The sequence below is a fragment of the Papaver somniferum genome, chromosome 5, assembly GCF_003573695.1.
Source record: "Papaver somniferum cultivar HN1 chromosome 5, ASM357369v1, whole genome shotgun sequence".
Taxonomy (NCBI): Eukaryota; Viridiplantae; Streptophyta; class Magnoliopsida; order Ranunculales; family Papaveraceae; genus Papaver; species Papaver somniferum.
Genome location: NC_039362.1, coordinates 89,859,333 through 89,876,928, shown reverse-complemented (window position 1 = coordinate 89,876,928; position 17,596 = coordinate 89,859,333). Strand labels below are relative to the sequence as shown.

General features: G+C 37.3%; 1 protein-coding gene and 1 pseudogene across 2 annotated transcripts; both read left to right on the top strand.

The window, feature by feature from the left end:
* The first annotated feature begins 3,057 nt into the window (after window positions 1-3,057).
* On the top strand, window positions 3,058-10,612 carry LOC113277631 (annotated as a pseudogene).
* Window positions 10,613-11,491: 879 nt separating this feature from the next.
* Window positions 11,492-14,524, top strand: LOC113282174 (protein DETOXIFICATION 14-like). Of its 2 annotated transcripts, XM_026531133.1 has the most exons (9): window positions 11,492-11,805; window positions 11,914-12,183; window positions 12,275-12,822; window positions 12,928-13,014; window positions 13,133-13,189; window positions 13,297-13,535; window positions 13,631-13,836; window positions 13,963-14,066; window positions 14,159-14,515. In XM_026531133.1, the coding sequence occupies exons 1-9, from the start codon at window positions 11,773-11,775 to the stop codon at window positions 14,163-14,165; spliced, it is 1,551 nt and encodes a 516-aa protein (XP_026386918.1). In that variant the 5' UTR covers window positions 11,492-11,772; the 3' UTR covers window positions 14,166-14,515. The 2 variants fall into 2 exon arrangements, with proteins under 2 accessions (XP_026386918.1, XP_026386917.1); XM_026531132.1 differs by having other exon boundaries at window positions 13,963-14,524.
* Window positions 14,525-17,596: the final 3,072 nt, after the last annotated feature.

Sequence of the window (17,596 nt, the reverse complement as noted above, 5' to 3'; positions counted from 1 at the left end):
ATATATTATCTGTTGGTCAAGGTACTCCATGCTTGAGTTCATAGATATTGTAAGGTTGAGAGATTAATTATAAATCCAGATATTTTTTTCGCTGTTTTTTACTTTAGTTTTGCTATGCTTGATCATCTCACAAGTTTTAGTTTTTTTTTTTTGCAGGTACAACCATGGTTTAATTTCTCTCCTTTTGGTATTGCTTCTTTTTCTCCCGCTGATGTACCTATGAAATCCATGAAAAGTAGATTACTGTGTAGAATAGGCTTTCATTGGTGTTTCCTTTTTCCGTGTGTTGTTTTTGCTGCTCAAAACCACCGTTACTCCATTGGTACTGCCTTTTGGTATTGCTTCTCAACCATATGTATCAAACGACATCAAAGTTGGCTGGGAGACAACCGGCCGTTGATGATGAGCATATGGAGTTGGTACTATGGTGTTGAGCTTTTAATATTGAACTAAAGCCCCAACTGCTATGGAGTTGCATTAGCCAATACAGCCTCCATGATTCGTGTATACAAATAACTAACCTTAAGTTAATTACTATCAAAGAATATTCCTATCTTGCAACGATTGTCGTTTTTAAGAATGCATTTTAGCTCCAGTCTGTTCTCCCTGACACCAATGTTGATCTTTTTTTTATCAACTCTATATACAACTAAATGGTTAACCATTTCTTTATTTTTCCTTTGCAGGAAGAGTCGACCAAAGATGAGAAAAATGCTATTGAAAAATCGCCACAATAATAGGGATTTTGCGGTGTAGAATGATTGCTCTCACAGGTTTGGTTCAGTTAATATGTTAACTTAACTTTCTTATTTATCATCTGGACAATTGTTAATGCTGACTAAGTTGAACACATCAGATGAAACAATGATAGAATACACCCAAACAATGGTTTTGATAAAGCTTAGGAAATGAGCATAAATTGGAGACATGGCGTAGAACTCAGGAATGGATTTAGATGTCTTTGAAAAGAATTCTTCTTCAGTGGAACATTAATTGATTTTTTCCATGACCATTGTCTTCTATATTGATATTAGTTGATTCAGGAGTTTGGGTTTTGCTATTTTATTATCCTATCGAGTATATATTTCCATGACAATAATAGAGCCTTGCAAGCAGATTAAATTTATTAATATGTGCGCATATCTGAGTTGCATAACAAATGTGACATAGAGAACTTCGTTGTTGGAACAGATGTGTACTTTTCTCAGTAACACTCAAGGTTGGGGTTCCTTCATTGATCCACCGAATTGCAATCCCTGTGCTTGCTTAGAACCATTTTTATTTTAGATGTTAAATTGATATCTCCTGTGTTTCAGGTTCGGCTCTTCTTAGATTTGATTAAGCTACTGCTGATAAAAAAATTCTCATTATGTGGTAACAATCGAAAGGTAAAATCATTGATAACCTCCCATGGTAATTTGAATTTAATTACACCCCTTTTAAATTCTTTATGGCTATGATTGAGGAAAACTACTAATGTTAGCTTCGGGGTAAAGCGCAGCTTATGCTGTAAATGTCTTCTCATTGTTGATACTAATGTTTTTTTTTCTTTTTCTTAATGTATTAACTGTTGTGTATTAGATGCTTTGGATTAATGGTAGGGGCATCAAGAATGCCAATTATGTGCTTCAAGTTAGATTTTTGGTTGTCGATTAACTGTAAGAAACTAGCAAAAACAAAAAACATAGTTGCACGACTTATTTCAGCAGAAGTAGTATAGTTTTTCAGTTATATTATGACTGTATTTCTATGAGATTGCTGCTTTTGTTGACCAGACTTCGATGTATTTCTGCAGGATTTATTGGTGGAGACCGCAACAGAGCAGGATGGCTCAGTCAGTAATATCACCGTGCAGCCCACAGTTTTTCAGGTTCATTAAATTCTGGATTTATTGGTGGAGACCATTTGTCGTGCATTATGAGTTTTATTTGCATTGGTTTGTATGGTTCCTCAAATTAGACTCTGTATGTTTGGGCATAAGTTATGGCCCCTATGATGAACGTTTTAATTTTTGTGTGTCTGCAGGCATTGACACTAGCAGTACGTAAAGCGAGTCAATCTATATGCAGTTAAGAAGAAAACGATAATAGAAGATCCTTGCATTTCCCCCAGAAGCATGGCAATACAGTCGAAGAAAAATTATAATCATCACAATGTATGTAATGTAATACGTTTCTAATTTATTTATCATTGATTCTTACAGATTTGTACTCTACCTGGAAACAGTGCAGCAAATATGTACTCGAATTTGTAAGCAGTACGACAGATATGTACTCAAATTTGTAAGCAGTGTAGCAAATATGTACTCGAATTTTTAAGCAGTGTACCAGATATGTACTCAAATTTGTAAGCAGTGTAGACACACACGCTTGGTAGTAATGGGCATTATGGACATTTCCATGTTTTAATTAATTTTGGACCTCCGGATAAAAAAAAATCCGGTTGGACCCTACTATAAATAACTATTTGGGCCTAGGACCAAACAAGAGGAAACCAAATTCCAATTTATCCCTTTGATAGGAAGTAGTTATTCAAATTTTGGACCAAAACATCCTCTCTACGACTTTACCTTTGCGACGTGCCTTCACAAAAATAGGATTTTAGTCATGAAAAAAGCCTTTTTTTTTTCTTTCTGCAATGCAGCAACAAGTGACTGATAAATTCTTCTTCTTCTGCACGAAGACCACAATGCTGCAACCTCTTCTATTCAAGTTGTCAATGGTAGGGGATAGCATTGTGGAGAGCAGACCACACAAAAACTGAACTTTTTTATGGTCTAAAAGATGATAACGAATGTATGAGAATAATTTAATACTAGCTTTTAGTTAATAAATGGAGCAAGAGGGGGGACTCCACTGAGAACATCACTTGGAAAACATAGTTTACTTTATTTTATTCGTGATTCTTTTTTATTGTATTTTCTAAGTGATCTTGGACTGACATTCTTTGTCGAACACCAAAAACAGATTTGTTTGAGATTCCCTAGCTTTTCTATATCTGCCATCAATCTCTGGTTTAATCTTATGTGCATTTGGTGTTTATTTGGTTTTGGGAGTTATGGAGGAAGGTTTGTTACTGAAGTCAGGAGAAGAAACCAGGGGTGCACATACCCTACCTATACCAGCCAACTCTATCTTACCCGCCAGTTTTTTAACCGTATCCTATCCTATCCATTTTTTGGCGGGTGAAGATTTTCTTAACCGCCAATAAACGGGTAGGGTGGCGGGTAAAGCTCGAAATTATCCTACCATACTGGTCTTCGAGCAATTCCTAGTAGGGGTGCACATACCCTACCCATACCCGCCAACCCTACCCTACCCGTCAGTTTTTTAACCGTATCCACTATTTGGCGGGTAGGGTGACGGGTAAAGATTTTCTTAACCGCCAATAAACGGGTAGGGTGGCGGGTATAGCCATACCCTACTCACCCTACCCGTTGTGCAGCCCTAGAAGAAACAGACGGAGGAAAGAAAAGCTTAACATGGACTGCATTTGTGGAAGAGGCAAAGAAGGTGGGTTACATTGCAGGGCCTATGGTGGCCGTAAACTCCTCTCTTCAGCTCATTACAGTCATCCCTCTGATGATGGTGGGTCACCTAGGTGAACTTGCTCTTTCTAGCACTGCCATGGCTACCTCTCTTTGTGGTGTTACTGGCTTCAGTCTTCTTGTGAGGAATTTCATTTGTTCTGTTTTCTATTAACTTCTACTCATTATGTACTTACTTGTCCGCACTCCACAGCTGGAAAAATCAAAGATTTTTTTTAAATGCCTCTGAATTATAGAATCTCGGTTTGTTACATACTCCATTATGTTTCAAAACCAGGTAGGACTGGCAGGTGGACTAGAAACTCTATGTGGTCAAGCTTATGGAGCACAACAATATCGAAAACTTGGAGTTTATACTTACAGTGCAATGATCTCTCTTACCTTAGTCTGTATTCCTATATCTTTTATATGGATTTCAATGGAAAAACTACTCATTTTTATAGGACAAGACCCCATAATCTCACACGAAGCAGGGAGATATGCAGTATGTTTGATCCCAGGGCTTTTCGGCTACACAATTCTCCGGCCATTAATGAAATTTCTTCAGACTCAAAGTTTGATTATCCCCATGTTATTGAGTGCTATTACTACTTTATGTTTCCATATTCCTCTTTGTTGGGTTTTTGTATTTAAATTTGGGTTCGGAAACATTGGAGCTGCATTTGCAATTAGTGTATCATACTGGTTCAATGTTATCTTTCTCGGAACATATGTTAAGTTTTCTCCCTTGTGCAAATCAACTCGATGCCGTTCTCAAAAGAGGCACTACAAGGAATTGGAGAGTTTTTAAGACTTGCAGTTGCTTCCGCCATAATGGTTTGGTAATTTTTTCTTATTCAATCTACGAATATGCAGTAATTTGGTTTTTCTCTGGGTGCTTCTGACTGATTAAACTTGATGGCTCCAGTCTTAAGTGGTGGTTATTCGAATTGATGATTCTGTTATCCGGCCTTCTACCCAATCCTCAACTTGAAACTTCAGTGCTCTCTATATGGTATGTTAATGCAGTATTTCGATATAGTATAATGTGCTCAATGTCATTCAGATCCAAGACAACTGATAGATTTGTTAGCCAATTAGCTTAAAATGCTCTATCATTATTGAGACTGTATCTGAGACTAATTAGGAAGGTCTCAGATGTACACGTCTCTTAGAACATAAAATTAGGAAAGTCTGAGACTGATATGGAATGTGTTTATATTAGGACTCTAAATGATAAACTAGGAAAGACTTATTCTAGGAAACCGAGACTGATATGGAATGTGTTTATATTAGGACTCTTTACCTTGGCCTAAAAGAAAGGGGTCGCACATATATATATATAGATTCTTGTAATCAGTTTCGGGAAGATGAAATAAGATACAGAAATTCTTAACATGGCATCAAGAGCCAGTTTCGAAACCTAAAAAAAAAAAAAAAAACTAAAGATGGTTAACGAAATTGAATCATCCCAAAGGAAAGACGGTGGAATATGATGTACAAAAGAAGAACCCTGTATATTACCTAGGTTCGAGTGATGGACCAGGAAATATCATCACGCCAATAAGTTTGAGAGGAAATAATTATGATGAATGGCTAGAGCCATAAGAAGATCGTTAATAGCCAAAAAAATTTGGTTTTATTGATGGAACAGTTACAAGACTTAAGATCCGGATCAGTTAGAAGAATGGATAGCAGTGCAATCAATGCTGGTCTCATGGATCAGTAACACGCTGGAGTTATCAGTGAGATCAACTCTGGGAGATTATGAGATGCAAGTCTATTATGGCACACTTGAAGAGAAGATTTTTCGTTGTTAGTGGAACAAGAATATGCCAACTAAAAGCATCTTTAAGTGACTGCAAACAGAAGAAAACGGAGGAATTGCTATATATTTTGGAAGATTGAACAAAATGGATGATGGTGACTTATATGAAGATACCCCAATGCAATGTGGAAAGTGCACTTGTAATATTGCATCTCAGGTAAGTTTGTTGAGAGAAGAAGATTTATTGCATTATTTTCTGATTGGGTTAGATTCTGTATACAGCTCTTTGCGTGAACAATTGCTTGCAAGAGAACCATTGCCGTCTGTGGATGTTGCATATCAAACAATTGTGAACTCAGAACGCCTGAAAATTGGAGATGGAGTTGTGACTACAGAGATGCAAGAGAATGTTATGGCTTTTAAGGTGCAATCTGATCAACGCCTACTTAATAGTGCTTATGATCCCACCAAGTACTGCAAAACTTGCAGCAGACAAGGACACTCTGATGATGGCTGTTTTAAGATTATTGGATATCCAGAATGGTGGGGAGACAGACCAAAGAATGGAAGAGGAGGAAGAACTGGAGGAAGAGGACGTACTGGAAGAGGAGGTAGAGGACAAGGAGGAAATCCTGTTCGTGCTCATAACCTGCATATTTCGGCAGCAAAGGAGAGTGCTGGTACGTCATCAGCTGATGGAACGGGTCTAGTAGGAGTTACAGCAGCACAAGTTCAAGAGGTGATGGAGTTTTTAAACTCAAGAAAGTCTGGTTCTCATCTACAAGGTAAAAAGAATAAAACATCCTGGATTGTTGACACAGGTGCAACAAATCATGTTACGTATGAACTTCTTAACATGATAAGTGTAAGAGATATTAGGGCATGTTCAGTTGGATTGCCTAATGGAAAATATGCATACTCTGAGAAAATTGGAACCGTGATTCTCCCTGGTGGATTGAAACTTGAAAACGTGCTTTATGTACCACAGATAACCTGTAACCTAATTTCAGTCACACAACTTATTGATGAGATGAGTTGTATTATTCAATGTACTAACAAATTATGTCTTATACAGGACCGGTCTACGAGGAGGATGATTGGAGTGGCTGAGAGACAAGGTTGACTATATATTTTCTGTGGTGTGCCGCATGTTGAAGTTATGGCTGTGCATGAAGATTCATATGAGTTGTGGCATCAGCGTATGGGACATCCTTCAAAAAAAATTTGCAGAAATTGCAAGGTGTGAGTAGATTAATTAAGAAGAATAATGATGCTTGTGATATTTGTCCCCGGGCAAAGCATCGTAGAAGCAGTTTTGCTAGTAGTTTGAGTAAATCGAATTGTATTTTTGATTTAGTTCATATAGATTTATGGGGTCCTTATAAGATCCATTCATAATGTGGAGCACAATATTTTCTAACAATAGTTGATGATTTTTCAAGAGGTGTTTGGATTTATTTAATTCGGAATAAAACAGAGGTTGAATTAATATTTCGTGAATTTGTTGCTCTTGTGAAGCGTCAATTTAACAAGGATATTAAAATTGTTAGAAGTGATAATGGAACGGAATTTAATGCATAACGTGGGTATTTTAAGACTAGTGGAATAGTCTTTGAGACGTCTTGTGTAGGTACTGCACAATAGAATGGAAGAGTTGAGAGAAAACATCAACATATAATGAATGTGGCACGGGCTTTGAGATTTCAAACAAGCTTGCCGAAACGGTTTTGGGGAGAGTGTGCATTGACAGCGGCGTACTTGATCAATCGTACGCCTACACCTATCCTAAATAATAAAACACCATATGAAGTATTGTTTGGAAAACCACCTCTATATAAACAGTTGAAGGTCTTTGGATGTTTGTGTTATGTATATGATCAAAGTAGCAAAGGAGATAAGTTTGCTAGTCGAGGAAGAAGGTGTGTGTTTCTAGGATATCCATTCGGTAAGAAGGCATGGCAAGTGTATGATCTCGACACAAGAAGGTTTATAGTGTCTAGAGATGTAAAATTCTATGAGACACAATTTCCATATAAGACCGAGTTGGATGGTACTAGAACTCATATAACGACTGATGTTGCTGGCACTACACATGAGACAGATCGTGTTGGTGAAGAATGAAGTGATGATGGTGATGAAGATTCAATAATAGATGGCGGAGAAGAAGGTGCAGAAATACAACGACAGACAGATGCAGATGTCGTTGTACAGACTGCAGCGCCTGGTGGAAATGTTGCAGTTCAGACTGCGACATCTGCAGAAACTGAAGAAGAACAGACTGCGACATCTGCGACATCTGCAGAAAATGCAGCAGAACAGACTGCGACATATGCTGAAGATAACGCTGTTAAGCACAAGTCTACAGCATCAGAAATTAAGGCAGATGTAAATGGTGATGGACAACCCACAGATACCGTTGCTGTGAACAACGATTTGGGTAAGGGCAAGCGTCAGAAGATCCCATCAAGTAGGCTGAAAGGTTTTGTGACGCACACCATTCGAGAAAATAGTCCATCTCACTCTCAATCATCACAGTCATCATCCTCAGGTACACCTTATCCTTTGACATATTATGTTAGTTGTGACAGGTTTTCTGACATGCATAAAAATTATATTGCTGCATTGTCTGCAAAGTCTGAGCCGAAAAATTTCAGAGAGGCAATGACACATCCAGGTTGGAGGAAAGCAATGGCGGAAGAAATACGGGCCTTAGAAGAACAAGGCACATGGGATCTCACCGAATTGCCACCTGGTAAGAAGGCTCTAGGAAGTAAATGGATATATACGGAAAAATATGATGAAAATGGTACTTTGGTACGTTTAAAAGCAAGACTTGTGATTTTTGGAAATCATCAAGTTGAAGGTTTGGATTACAATGAGACGTTTGCACCAGTGGCAAAGATGACAACTGTTCGTATGTTTTTGGCTGTTGCTGCGGCTAAGCAATGGGATGTGCATCAGATGGATGTGCATAATGCATTCCTACATGGAGATTTGGAAGAGGAAGTATATATGAAAATACCACCTGGATTTGCTAAGGGTAATCCTAATATGGTGTGTAAGATGAAGAAATCATTGTATGGACTAAAACAAGCACCGCGGTGTTGGTTTGCGAAGCTGTCCACTGCATTGAAGAATTATGGGTTTCGACAATCGTACTCAGATTATTCTCTCTTTACTATGCTAAAGGGAAAGATGCAACTTAATGTGCTGGTGTATGTTGATGATTTGATTATTGCAGGAAATGATCTGGTTGCGCTTACACAATTTAAAGCATACTTGGGTCAATGTTTTAAGATGAAAGATTTGGGAAAGTTGAAATACTTCCTAGGATTGGAAGTGGCACGTAGTAAAAAGGGTTTCTACATATGCCAAAGAAAATATGCGTTGGATATTATAATGGAAACAGGTTTATTGGGTGCGAAACCTGCAGAATTTCCTATGGAGACAAATCATCGTCTTGCCTTAGCAACAGGGGATTTGCTTAGTGATGTAGAGAAATATAGAAGATTGGTTGGGCGTTTATTATATTTATCCGTCACCAGACCAGATCTTGCTTACTCAGTGCATATCTTATCTCAGTTTATGCAGCGACCTAGACTGGAGCATTGGGAAGCAGCACTTCGTGTGGTTAGATATTTGAAAAAGAATCCTGGACAAGGAATTCTGTTGCGCTCTGATAGTAGTTTCAAATTGAAAGGTTGGTGTGATTCGGATTGGGCAAGTTGTCCTATAACTAGACGCTCACTGACGGGTTGGTTTGTTCTTTTTTGGTGATTCACCAGTATCTTGGAAGACTAAGAAGCAACAAACTGTGTCTCGTAGCTCGGCTGAAGCAGAATATCGTTCCATGGCGGCGGCTACATGTGAATTAAAATGGTTGAAACAATTACTCCGAGATTTGGGAGTTCACCATACACAAGCAATGAGTCTTCTTTGTGATAGTCAATCAGCGTTATATATTGCGAAGAACCCTGTGTTTCATGAAAGAACGAAACACATTGAAGTGGACTGTCATCTAGTCAGGGATGCGATAATAAGGAAGATTATTTCACCTTCTTATACTCCTACCACAATACAGTTGGTGGATATATTCACAAAGTCGTTGGGGAAAGCTCAGTTTCATGGTCTATTGTCCAAGATGGGCATTTGTGACCTGCATGCTCCGTCTTGAGGGGGGGTATTGAGACTGTATCTGAGACTAATTAGGAAGGTCTCAGATGTACACGTCTCTTAGAACATAAAACTAGGAAAGTCTGAGACTGATATGGAATGTGTTTATATTAGGACTCTAGATGAAAAACTAGGAAAGACTTATTCTAGGAAACCGAGACTGATATGGAATGTGTTTATATTAGGACTCTTTACCTTGGCCTAAAAGAAAGGGGTCGCACATATATATATAAATTCTTGTAATCAGTTTCGGGAAGATGAAATAAGATACACAAATTCTTAACAATCATGTCTCTGAATGAACAGTCTCACAACTGTCTCGCTGCATTCCAAGATACCATTTGGAGTTGCTGCTGCTACAAGGTTTGCTGTCTAGCTCTCTCTTTCCCAAGTTCCCAACTATAATTCTGAATATGACTCACTAATCCCCTACTCTCTGTGCGTGTACATGTGTGTATTTGTTTAGCACTCGGGTTTCAAACGAATTAGGTGCTGGGAGACCGCAAACTGCACGTTTAGCAGTCATCACTGTTATGATCATGGCAGGTACTGAGATGGGTATAGCAAGTTCGGCACTTTTTTTCTGTCGTTACATAGTGGGATACGCTTACAGCAATATAAAGGAAGTGGTAGATTACATGGAAGCTATGGCTCCACTAATATGTTTCTCAGTCATATTGGACGGCCTCCAAGGTGTCCTTACAGGTACTTAGGTGTCAGTCTCATAGAAAATTATTCCAGTAAATTCATCTGTCAGTGCATCATGCATGTCTTCTTGCAGGTGTTGCTAGAGGATGTGGATGGCAGCATATAGGTGCTTATGTGAACTTGGGTGCATTTTACATTGGTGGAATTCCAACAGCTATTTTGTTGGGTTTCGTTCTACAATTAAGAGGAAGAGGGCTTTGGCTGGGGATTATGGCCGGCACTGTTGTACAAACAACTATACTTTCAACTATTACAGCTCGAACTAATTGGGAAAAACAGGTCGTGCATTTCCCCTAAATTTTCATGAAGTCTAGTTTTTCCGCATCAAAATTACGCATTCCACTGTCCACTAATTTTTTTCTCTTTCATATGGCAGGCGAAGATAGCCAGGGACAGAATATTTCAGTAGAAGATTGTACTTTATTTTTGAGAATTACTCAAGTAGAAAGTGGACTGAAACAAAATTCTGGACCGATTATTGACTGTGATTAACACTAAAAAATGTGAGAAACATTTGTCCTGTGAGGCGGCTGTGACCGATATACATGACAGAAGAAATGGTTGGCCTGTGTTAAGATAATGCATGTATCATATGGAAATAAAGAGGAGATTCCTGTTTTCAGTAGCTTTCTTTTCTTTTTTTTTTGAAACTGGAATTTTCATTGATTAATTAGCATCCTCTTGTAACTGAGGTAAAATGTGATCAGAGATGGACAGAGTCCATACACTACTTAAGCAAGAAACTCTAGCTAACTGTTTTCAGTAGCTTTATTGATTGAAAAAAAAGGCGATTTACTGTAGTAAGTACTAACAGCACAGAGTGCACAAAGTGGATATAATAGGTGCTGGCTGCTGGAGTAGATATTTGTCATTTGCCGACCTCGGTTGAAATGACCCTGCAGTTCAATGGCCCTCGCACAAAACAAGTTTGATTCCTTTTTCCCCTGCTAGTAGGTGGTGGGGGGGTTTAATAGATAAAAAACACAAAACAAGTCACTAGGAAAAGCAAAACACTAACACAAGAAGGTTCAATTTAAACACGAAAAATCTCGCGTAAACCCACGTGAGCTCTCATAAGCCAAATTTGACGCATTTAATCGTACGAGAAATCTAAAAGCATTCAATGCATTTACTCCCACTATGTCAGTCTACCAACTCCAACTGAATTATCAAAAAGATCTCTTCCTACTTTTTAGGTAGATCCTATTCGTAAAGCAAACTCTTACAATTTGATAGCGGAATGACCTCATCGTCATCCATGCATCTTATATAAAGTGACTCAGTGGCCGTGTTCTAATGGCAAGATCTTAATGCTATTGTACTGTAGTTAATAATACATGCATTTTAAATCTAATTGCCTTATCTAAAAGTTAAAGCAAAAAAGCCTTCATAATTGACTTGTGTCCAAATGCACAAATCCACCATTTTTTCGGATTAGCAGATATAACATTATTATTATTACCATGATCATTGACTATCACACTCTCACTTATGTTTAGGTAGACAAACTGCTAAAGACAGAAGAAATCATTAAGAGTTCCTTTATACTTCTTTTCTTGTGGATTGAAATCTTGGTATAATTAACCTTGCTTCCAGTATGTCTTACTCAACTCTAAGCCTCAACAATATGGTATGTATACCTCTGCCCTCTTGTTCTGCCATGGTTGTTTCATTATTTCTAGTATCTTTTCTCATTCCGTGCTTGGGTTCTGATTTTTTGTTGTTGCTGATTTTCTAGAGTGAGAGCGAGAAAGAGATGGAAGAAGGCTCTTTGTTGGTGGAGAAGGCGAAGGAAGACGAGAGAAGAAAGATTGGATTAACATGGAGTGTATTTGCAGAAGAAGCAAAGGTTGTTGGTTATATTGGTGGTCCAATGGTAGCTGTTAACTTGTCTATGTTTCTTTTACAACTTATCTCCATGATGTTTGTGGGTCATCTTGGCAAACTTTCCCTCTCTAGCGCTGCTCTTGCTACGTCTTTCTGCGGTGTTACTGGCTTTAGTCTTCTTGTAAGTCATCCCTTCTTCTTTTCATTCATTTCAGTTTCTCTGAATTGTTTGCTTTTTTATGAAAATGATGATTTTAACTGCATTTGAGCAGCTAGGAATGGCAAGTGGACTAGAAACACTATGCGGACAAGCATTTGGAGCAGGACAATATGGAAAACTAGGAGTTCAAACTTATAGTGCTATATTATCTCTTACCATATTCATCTGTGTCCCCATCTCTTTCTTATGGGTCTCAACGGGGAAACTGCTCACTTACATTGGTCAAGACCCATTGGTCTCTGGCGAAGCCGGAAAATATGCAGTGTGTTTAATCCCTGCTCTGTTCGCTTTTGCGATTCTCGAATCACTAACGAGATTTCTCCAGTCCCAGAGTTTGATGATTGCCATGTTCTTGAGTCAATTTGCTACATTATGTGTCCATGTGCCTCTATGCTGGGTTTTAGTTTATAAATCCGGGTTGGGAAACATTGGAGCTGCACTATCTATTGGTGTGTCATACTGGCTGAATGTGATATTTCTTGTAATATACATTAAGTATTCACCGTCGTGTGAATCAACTCGCGCATCACTTTCGAAAGAAGCATTTCAAGGGATTGGAGAGTTCTTGCGCATTGCGTTTCCTTCTGCTGTAATGGTTTGGTATATGTCATTCTCTTCTTTACCGCCGTTTTTAGTCTTTCCTATCCATACCACTTTGACACTCATTTGTAGTCCTTAAAGAGTTAATGTTTTTGATGGCCGCAGTCTTGAATGGTGGTCATCAGAATTGCTTATCCTTTTATCCGGGCATTTACCAAATCCACAGCTAGAAACTTCAGTGCTCTCCATATGGTACGCTTCGATATACCATTCCAATTGCAGATTCATTCTTATTATTCCACAAAACAGAAAAGAATTTGGCTTAATTATGCAAATATCAAGCATTTATATCTTTGCTATTGATTAACAGCCTCTCAAGCAGCTCATTGCTCTACATGATACCAGATGGAATTGCTGCTGCTGTAAGGTTTGTACCAAGCTTTCATTCCTTGGTCTCTTGTGAACATCTCCAACGCTATATCCATTGATGCGTCGATCTGTGTGTGTGAGAAAGTTTTGCATTTAATTATGTAGCACTCGAGTGTCAAACGAACTAGGAGCTGGGAGACCGCAAGCTGCACGTTTAGCCGTCAATGCCGCCATGATAATTACAGCAGTTGTGATGGTTACAGTAAGCTTGACGCTCTACTCTTGCCGTAACATTCTGGGTTATGCTTTCACTAATGAGAAGGAAGTCATCGATTACGTGACAGAAATGATTCCTCTAATTTGTTTGACAGTCATCATGGACAATCTACAAGGTGTCCTCTCAGGTTAGTGCCATTGTTGTGCCATCCAAATATATGGACTTCCATCTTTACAGCCGACACTAATAACCATACCTTGCTGGGATTTCATGTTATTTCAGGTGTTGCTAGAGGATGTGGATGGCAGGATATTGGCGCTTATGTGAACCTAGGAGCATACTACCTTGCTGGGGTTCCATTAGCCATTTTTTTGGGTTTCCATCTACACATGGGTGGAAAAGGACTATGGATTGGAATAGTAACTGGGTCTACTATACAATCAATTATGCTTTCTCTGATAACTTGTCGAACCAACTGGGAAAAACAAGTAAGCCTGAAAACTCCTTCTCGTACTTCTGTCTTTTGACAAGGCTTGACTTTGCGATCACTCGGTTTCCTCTTGGTAATAATTGTGATGATGACAACCTCATTGATTTTTTCTGAAATGTGGCAGGCAATAAACGCGAGAGAAAGGTTACTGGAAGAGGAAGCAGAAGAATCTATAAAGGAAGATGGATCAAATAAAACGTTGAAAGAACTTGAACTGAGAAAAGAAGGGTACAAAGTCATTGATCATGCAGTTTTTGAAGTGGATTTCATGTTGAACCGTAACAACTGAGGATAACTTTCAAATGGTTCAATTTTGTTAGGAAATGATTCCAATATACTTTGAGGCAGGACAAGGACGCCTAGTGACATGTTGGTAGATGTACATTATTTGAAGTTATACATCGAACCTGCTGAGGAGCAGATTCAATGGAGTGGGTCTTCTCAGAGGCAGACGCCTAAGCCTATATCCAGCTTGAAAAGAAAAAACCGGTGTTATGTTATTCCGCTTACCGTAGAATTTCTTTTCGCCGTCTCATTTGTTTGCAGTAATTCTTTTTCTTACAAGATGTTTGGATACATCTTAAGAAATTAGTTTTCGAAAAGAAAAAGTTAATTCGACAATTATAGGATCGAAAAAGTTACTAACTTTTTGTGAAGTCAATTTTGTTTACTTTTGACTTATGGAATTAATATTTGCTCAAGGAGAAGCAAAAATACTTTTACTGTTGATATCCAAACACTCTTAAAGGAAAGTAAGCTTTACAAGGGTGTATTGGATTGAGAGTTACAAGGATAGTTGGAAACCTAAAAAACATAGGTAATCAGTTAGGATTTATATGGAATCACTAAATATCCACGGTATTCAAATTGAATTTGCTCATTTTTTTTGTCAAAAAAAATAATAATTGAACTTTTTAAATTACACAAATATCCTAAGGTTAACTCTTATGGGCTAGATTGAGCTGCTAGATTGGCCAAAAAGTGTTGCAAATCAAAAAAAAAGTGTGGTTTAAAAGTTAACACTACTTCTCTCTCCTAACAAGTGCCCGCAGTTCAACTAGCAGCGAGATTGAAACGCTTAATGATTCAACGCTCAAAAAGTGGTCCCAACGCTGAACAATTCAGCGCTTTGCAAATATTCCAGGGAATCAGCGTTGTATTGTTCAGCGCTTTACCGGGAGTTGTTCCATTCAGCGCTATAAGTTGGCGTTGCACCATTCAGCGCTTGACCTTTTCTTCACCAACGACTATTTTTTTTCTTCAGAATTTGATTTTCTAAATGTTTGGCAATTTGTTCCAATGATTGTTTGTTCCAAATTTTTTTCAGAATCTTAATTATATTTACTTAAGATTTCTTACGATAATAGAAGGCCTAAGATATATATGGATAATTGGAAGTAAAACATGTATATTATTATTTTCAATTAATCTCAATTCGAACCATGAGAGTTTCATGGATTCTTATAGATATTTTTTATATTGAATCTTTATACGTTATGCTATGTTTTTCCATTGAAACATATCACTCTCTTCTATGAATTTATAAGGTGATGTTGGTTATGAGTTTTCCCTTTAAGAATAGTCTTTTCCTTCATTAACTTGCTCAATTTCTCCTCTAAAATTATTGTATTTTATGTCATTCATATCCATATGTCGCGTTGTTAAATTACCATTCAAACTGTCATTTGACCCGGAATATGATTTTTTTTACGAAGCTCTTTAGTTTTTTATGCATCGTAACCTTTCTTTTAAGAAATTATTTGGTGTTTGGAAATTTGTTTCAATCTCTATAAATCTAAATTAAACCAAATTCAATCCATTATAATCCAAAATCATATATCAAAAACATTATAAATCCATTAGATTTAGGCTAAACTATAATCTTTTCCTATCCATACAAATTATGATCCAATATACCCCTGTTAGTGTAGGTTTCTACACGAGCATGCCAGTTAGGGAGGATTTATTGGCTGTGCTTGTGGCCAAATTCGGCTCGTTACTAAGAATTTAGTCGTCGTGCTTGTGGCCCTATGTCAGGCCATCTCAGAGATCTTTCATCCGAGGGTATACGTGTGTTTTATTAATGTCTCCAAGTATAACATTAGTAATATTACTAGACTAAAAAAAAAAAGAAAAGGGGGTTCTTTAATTTAACAATGCTTATATGATCATGTTGTTTTTAAATATCCTCTTCAAATTAAAAATCAAGGTTTGTGTGAGGTCTTGTATTCAAATATGATATACACATTAATGTTTATAGATTTAAAAGTTTTCAAAGCACTTCGGATTCTTCGGAATTTTATTATATCAATCTCACTCACCTGAGTCAGTCTCACAATCCCTCATCCAGATATAAAAAAATAATTAAAAACCCAATCAAAAAGCATTCAGAGAAGCTCCAAATATGCCATCAAAATCATTTTTTTCCCTCTAACCCATTATTCAATCTCTCTTCTTATTCAAAAATATACGATCCTTATAACTTGAAGAGCTCTATTCTAGCTATAAAAACCGGTAAAAAACCATTTGCGCCACTATCAGTATCAACAATTACAGTAGTTCTTGAAACTAGAAAAAATGAATCTTGGGTTCTCCTTCCTTACAAAAAATGAATCAAGGAAAATTCCCATTTACAGGGGTTTTCCAATCATTATTATAAGCTCTTCGACCGGGATAATAAAACATAGGTATATGCAGGTTGGTAATGCTGTTGTGGTACCCGTTGGACGAGCTTTTGGATTTTCTCTTAGAAAGGCAGTTGACAATACAACTGACACTAAGGCTGGTTTCCGGTTTCCTCCTTCCTTCTCCAGGATAAAGTCTTGCAGATTGACATAGTTGTGTTTTACTTTTGTTAACAAGGTTCCACGATTACCAATCCAGATGAGGTTTTGTACCTTTTGGTTTAACTGATTATTATGTGTTTTGGTTCTGATTTCTTCAAATCACATTATCTTTAAGAAAAAATGGTATAATTTATAGAATTACAAAAAACATAAGGAATATCAATAAATGTTTCATTCATTTCTCAATTTACGATTAGGACATTAAAGCTTGTTAATAGTTCTACTCAAAAATCGACATATCAATATGATATTTTATGTCAAATATTTTACTTTTTAACGACCTTTACATGTTAACCAACATCAGTGATAAGTACATAATGAATTTTAGAATAAAGAATTTAAATTTTTGTTAAGCAAATTTTGTTAGAGCACTGCTCGGTCGAACTCGCAAGCGTTGCTATCTCAAGCTTGTTTGTCAATGTTAGTGATCAAAACTATAAGTCTTGATTTCTAGTCTACTTATAGATGTCTCGGACTAGGATAGATTGTATAGTTGAGCATTAAACTTCACGGCGTTCATCATTGAAGACGAAGAACTACTAAGGAGAGCTTGTGAACTTCATCAACAAAAAGGTATGTGGAGACTGAAACTCATCTATCACTTGGAAAGTCTATTTCTACTCTATCTCCTATATTGAGACATAAGTCGTGTTACGATATAGCTTTCTATTATACACATTTGAGATTTCGAGTTGAGTTTAACTCGCTTACATATTTCTCGGAATATGTGTTGGCAAGCTTTCGCTTCGACCAAGTTCATCTTGATCATGTGAAAATCGCCAAGCAACATCTTATATGATTCGTGTGATACAATAATTTGGTGTAAAATTGGAATATTTCGATTATGATAATTTCAATAACTTGAAAATTGCTTTGATGCTAATAGTGTGTGAAAATGGCTATTGTCATCCT

Coding starts and splice junctions, on each gene's coding strand:
- LOC113282174 (XM_026531132.1), top strand. CDS start 11,773: ATGTCTTACTCAACTCTAAGCCTCAACAATATG. Junction 12,823..12,927: donor CCTTCTGCTGTAATGGTTTG/GTATATGTCATT, acceptor TGATGGCCGCAG/TCTTGAATGGTGGTCATCAG. Junction 13,190..13,296: donor GGAATTGCTGCTGCTGTAAG/GTTTGTACCAAG, acceptor TTAATTATGTAG/CACTCGAGTGTCAAACGAAC.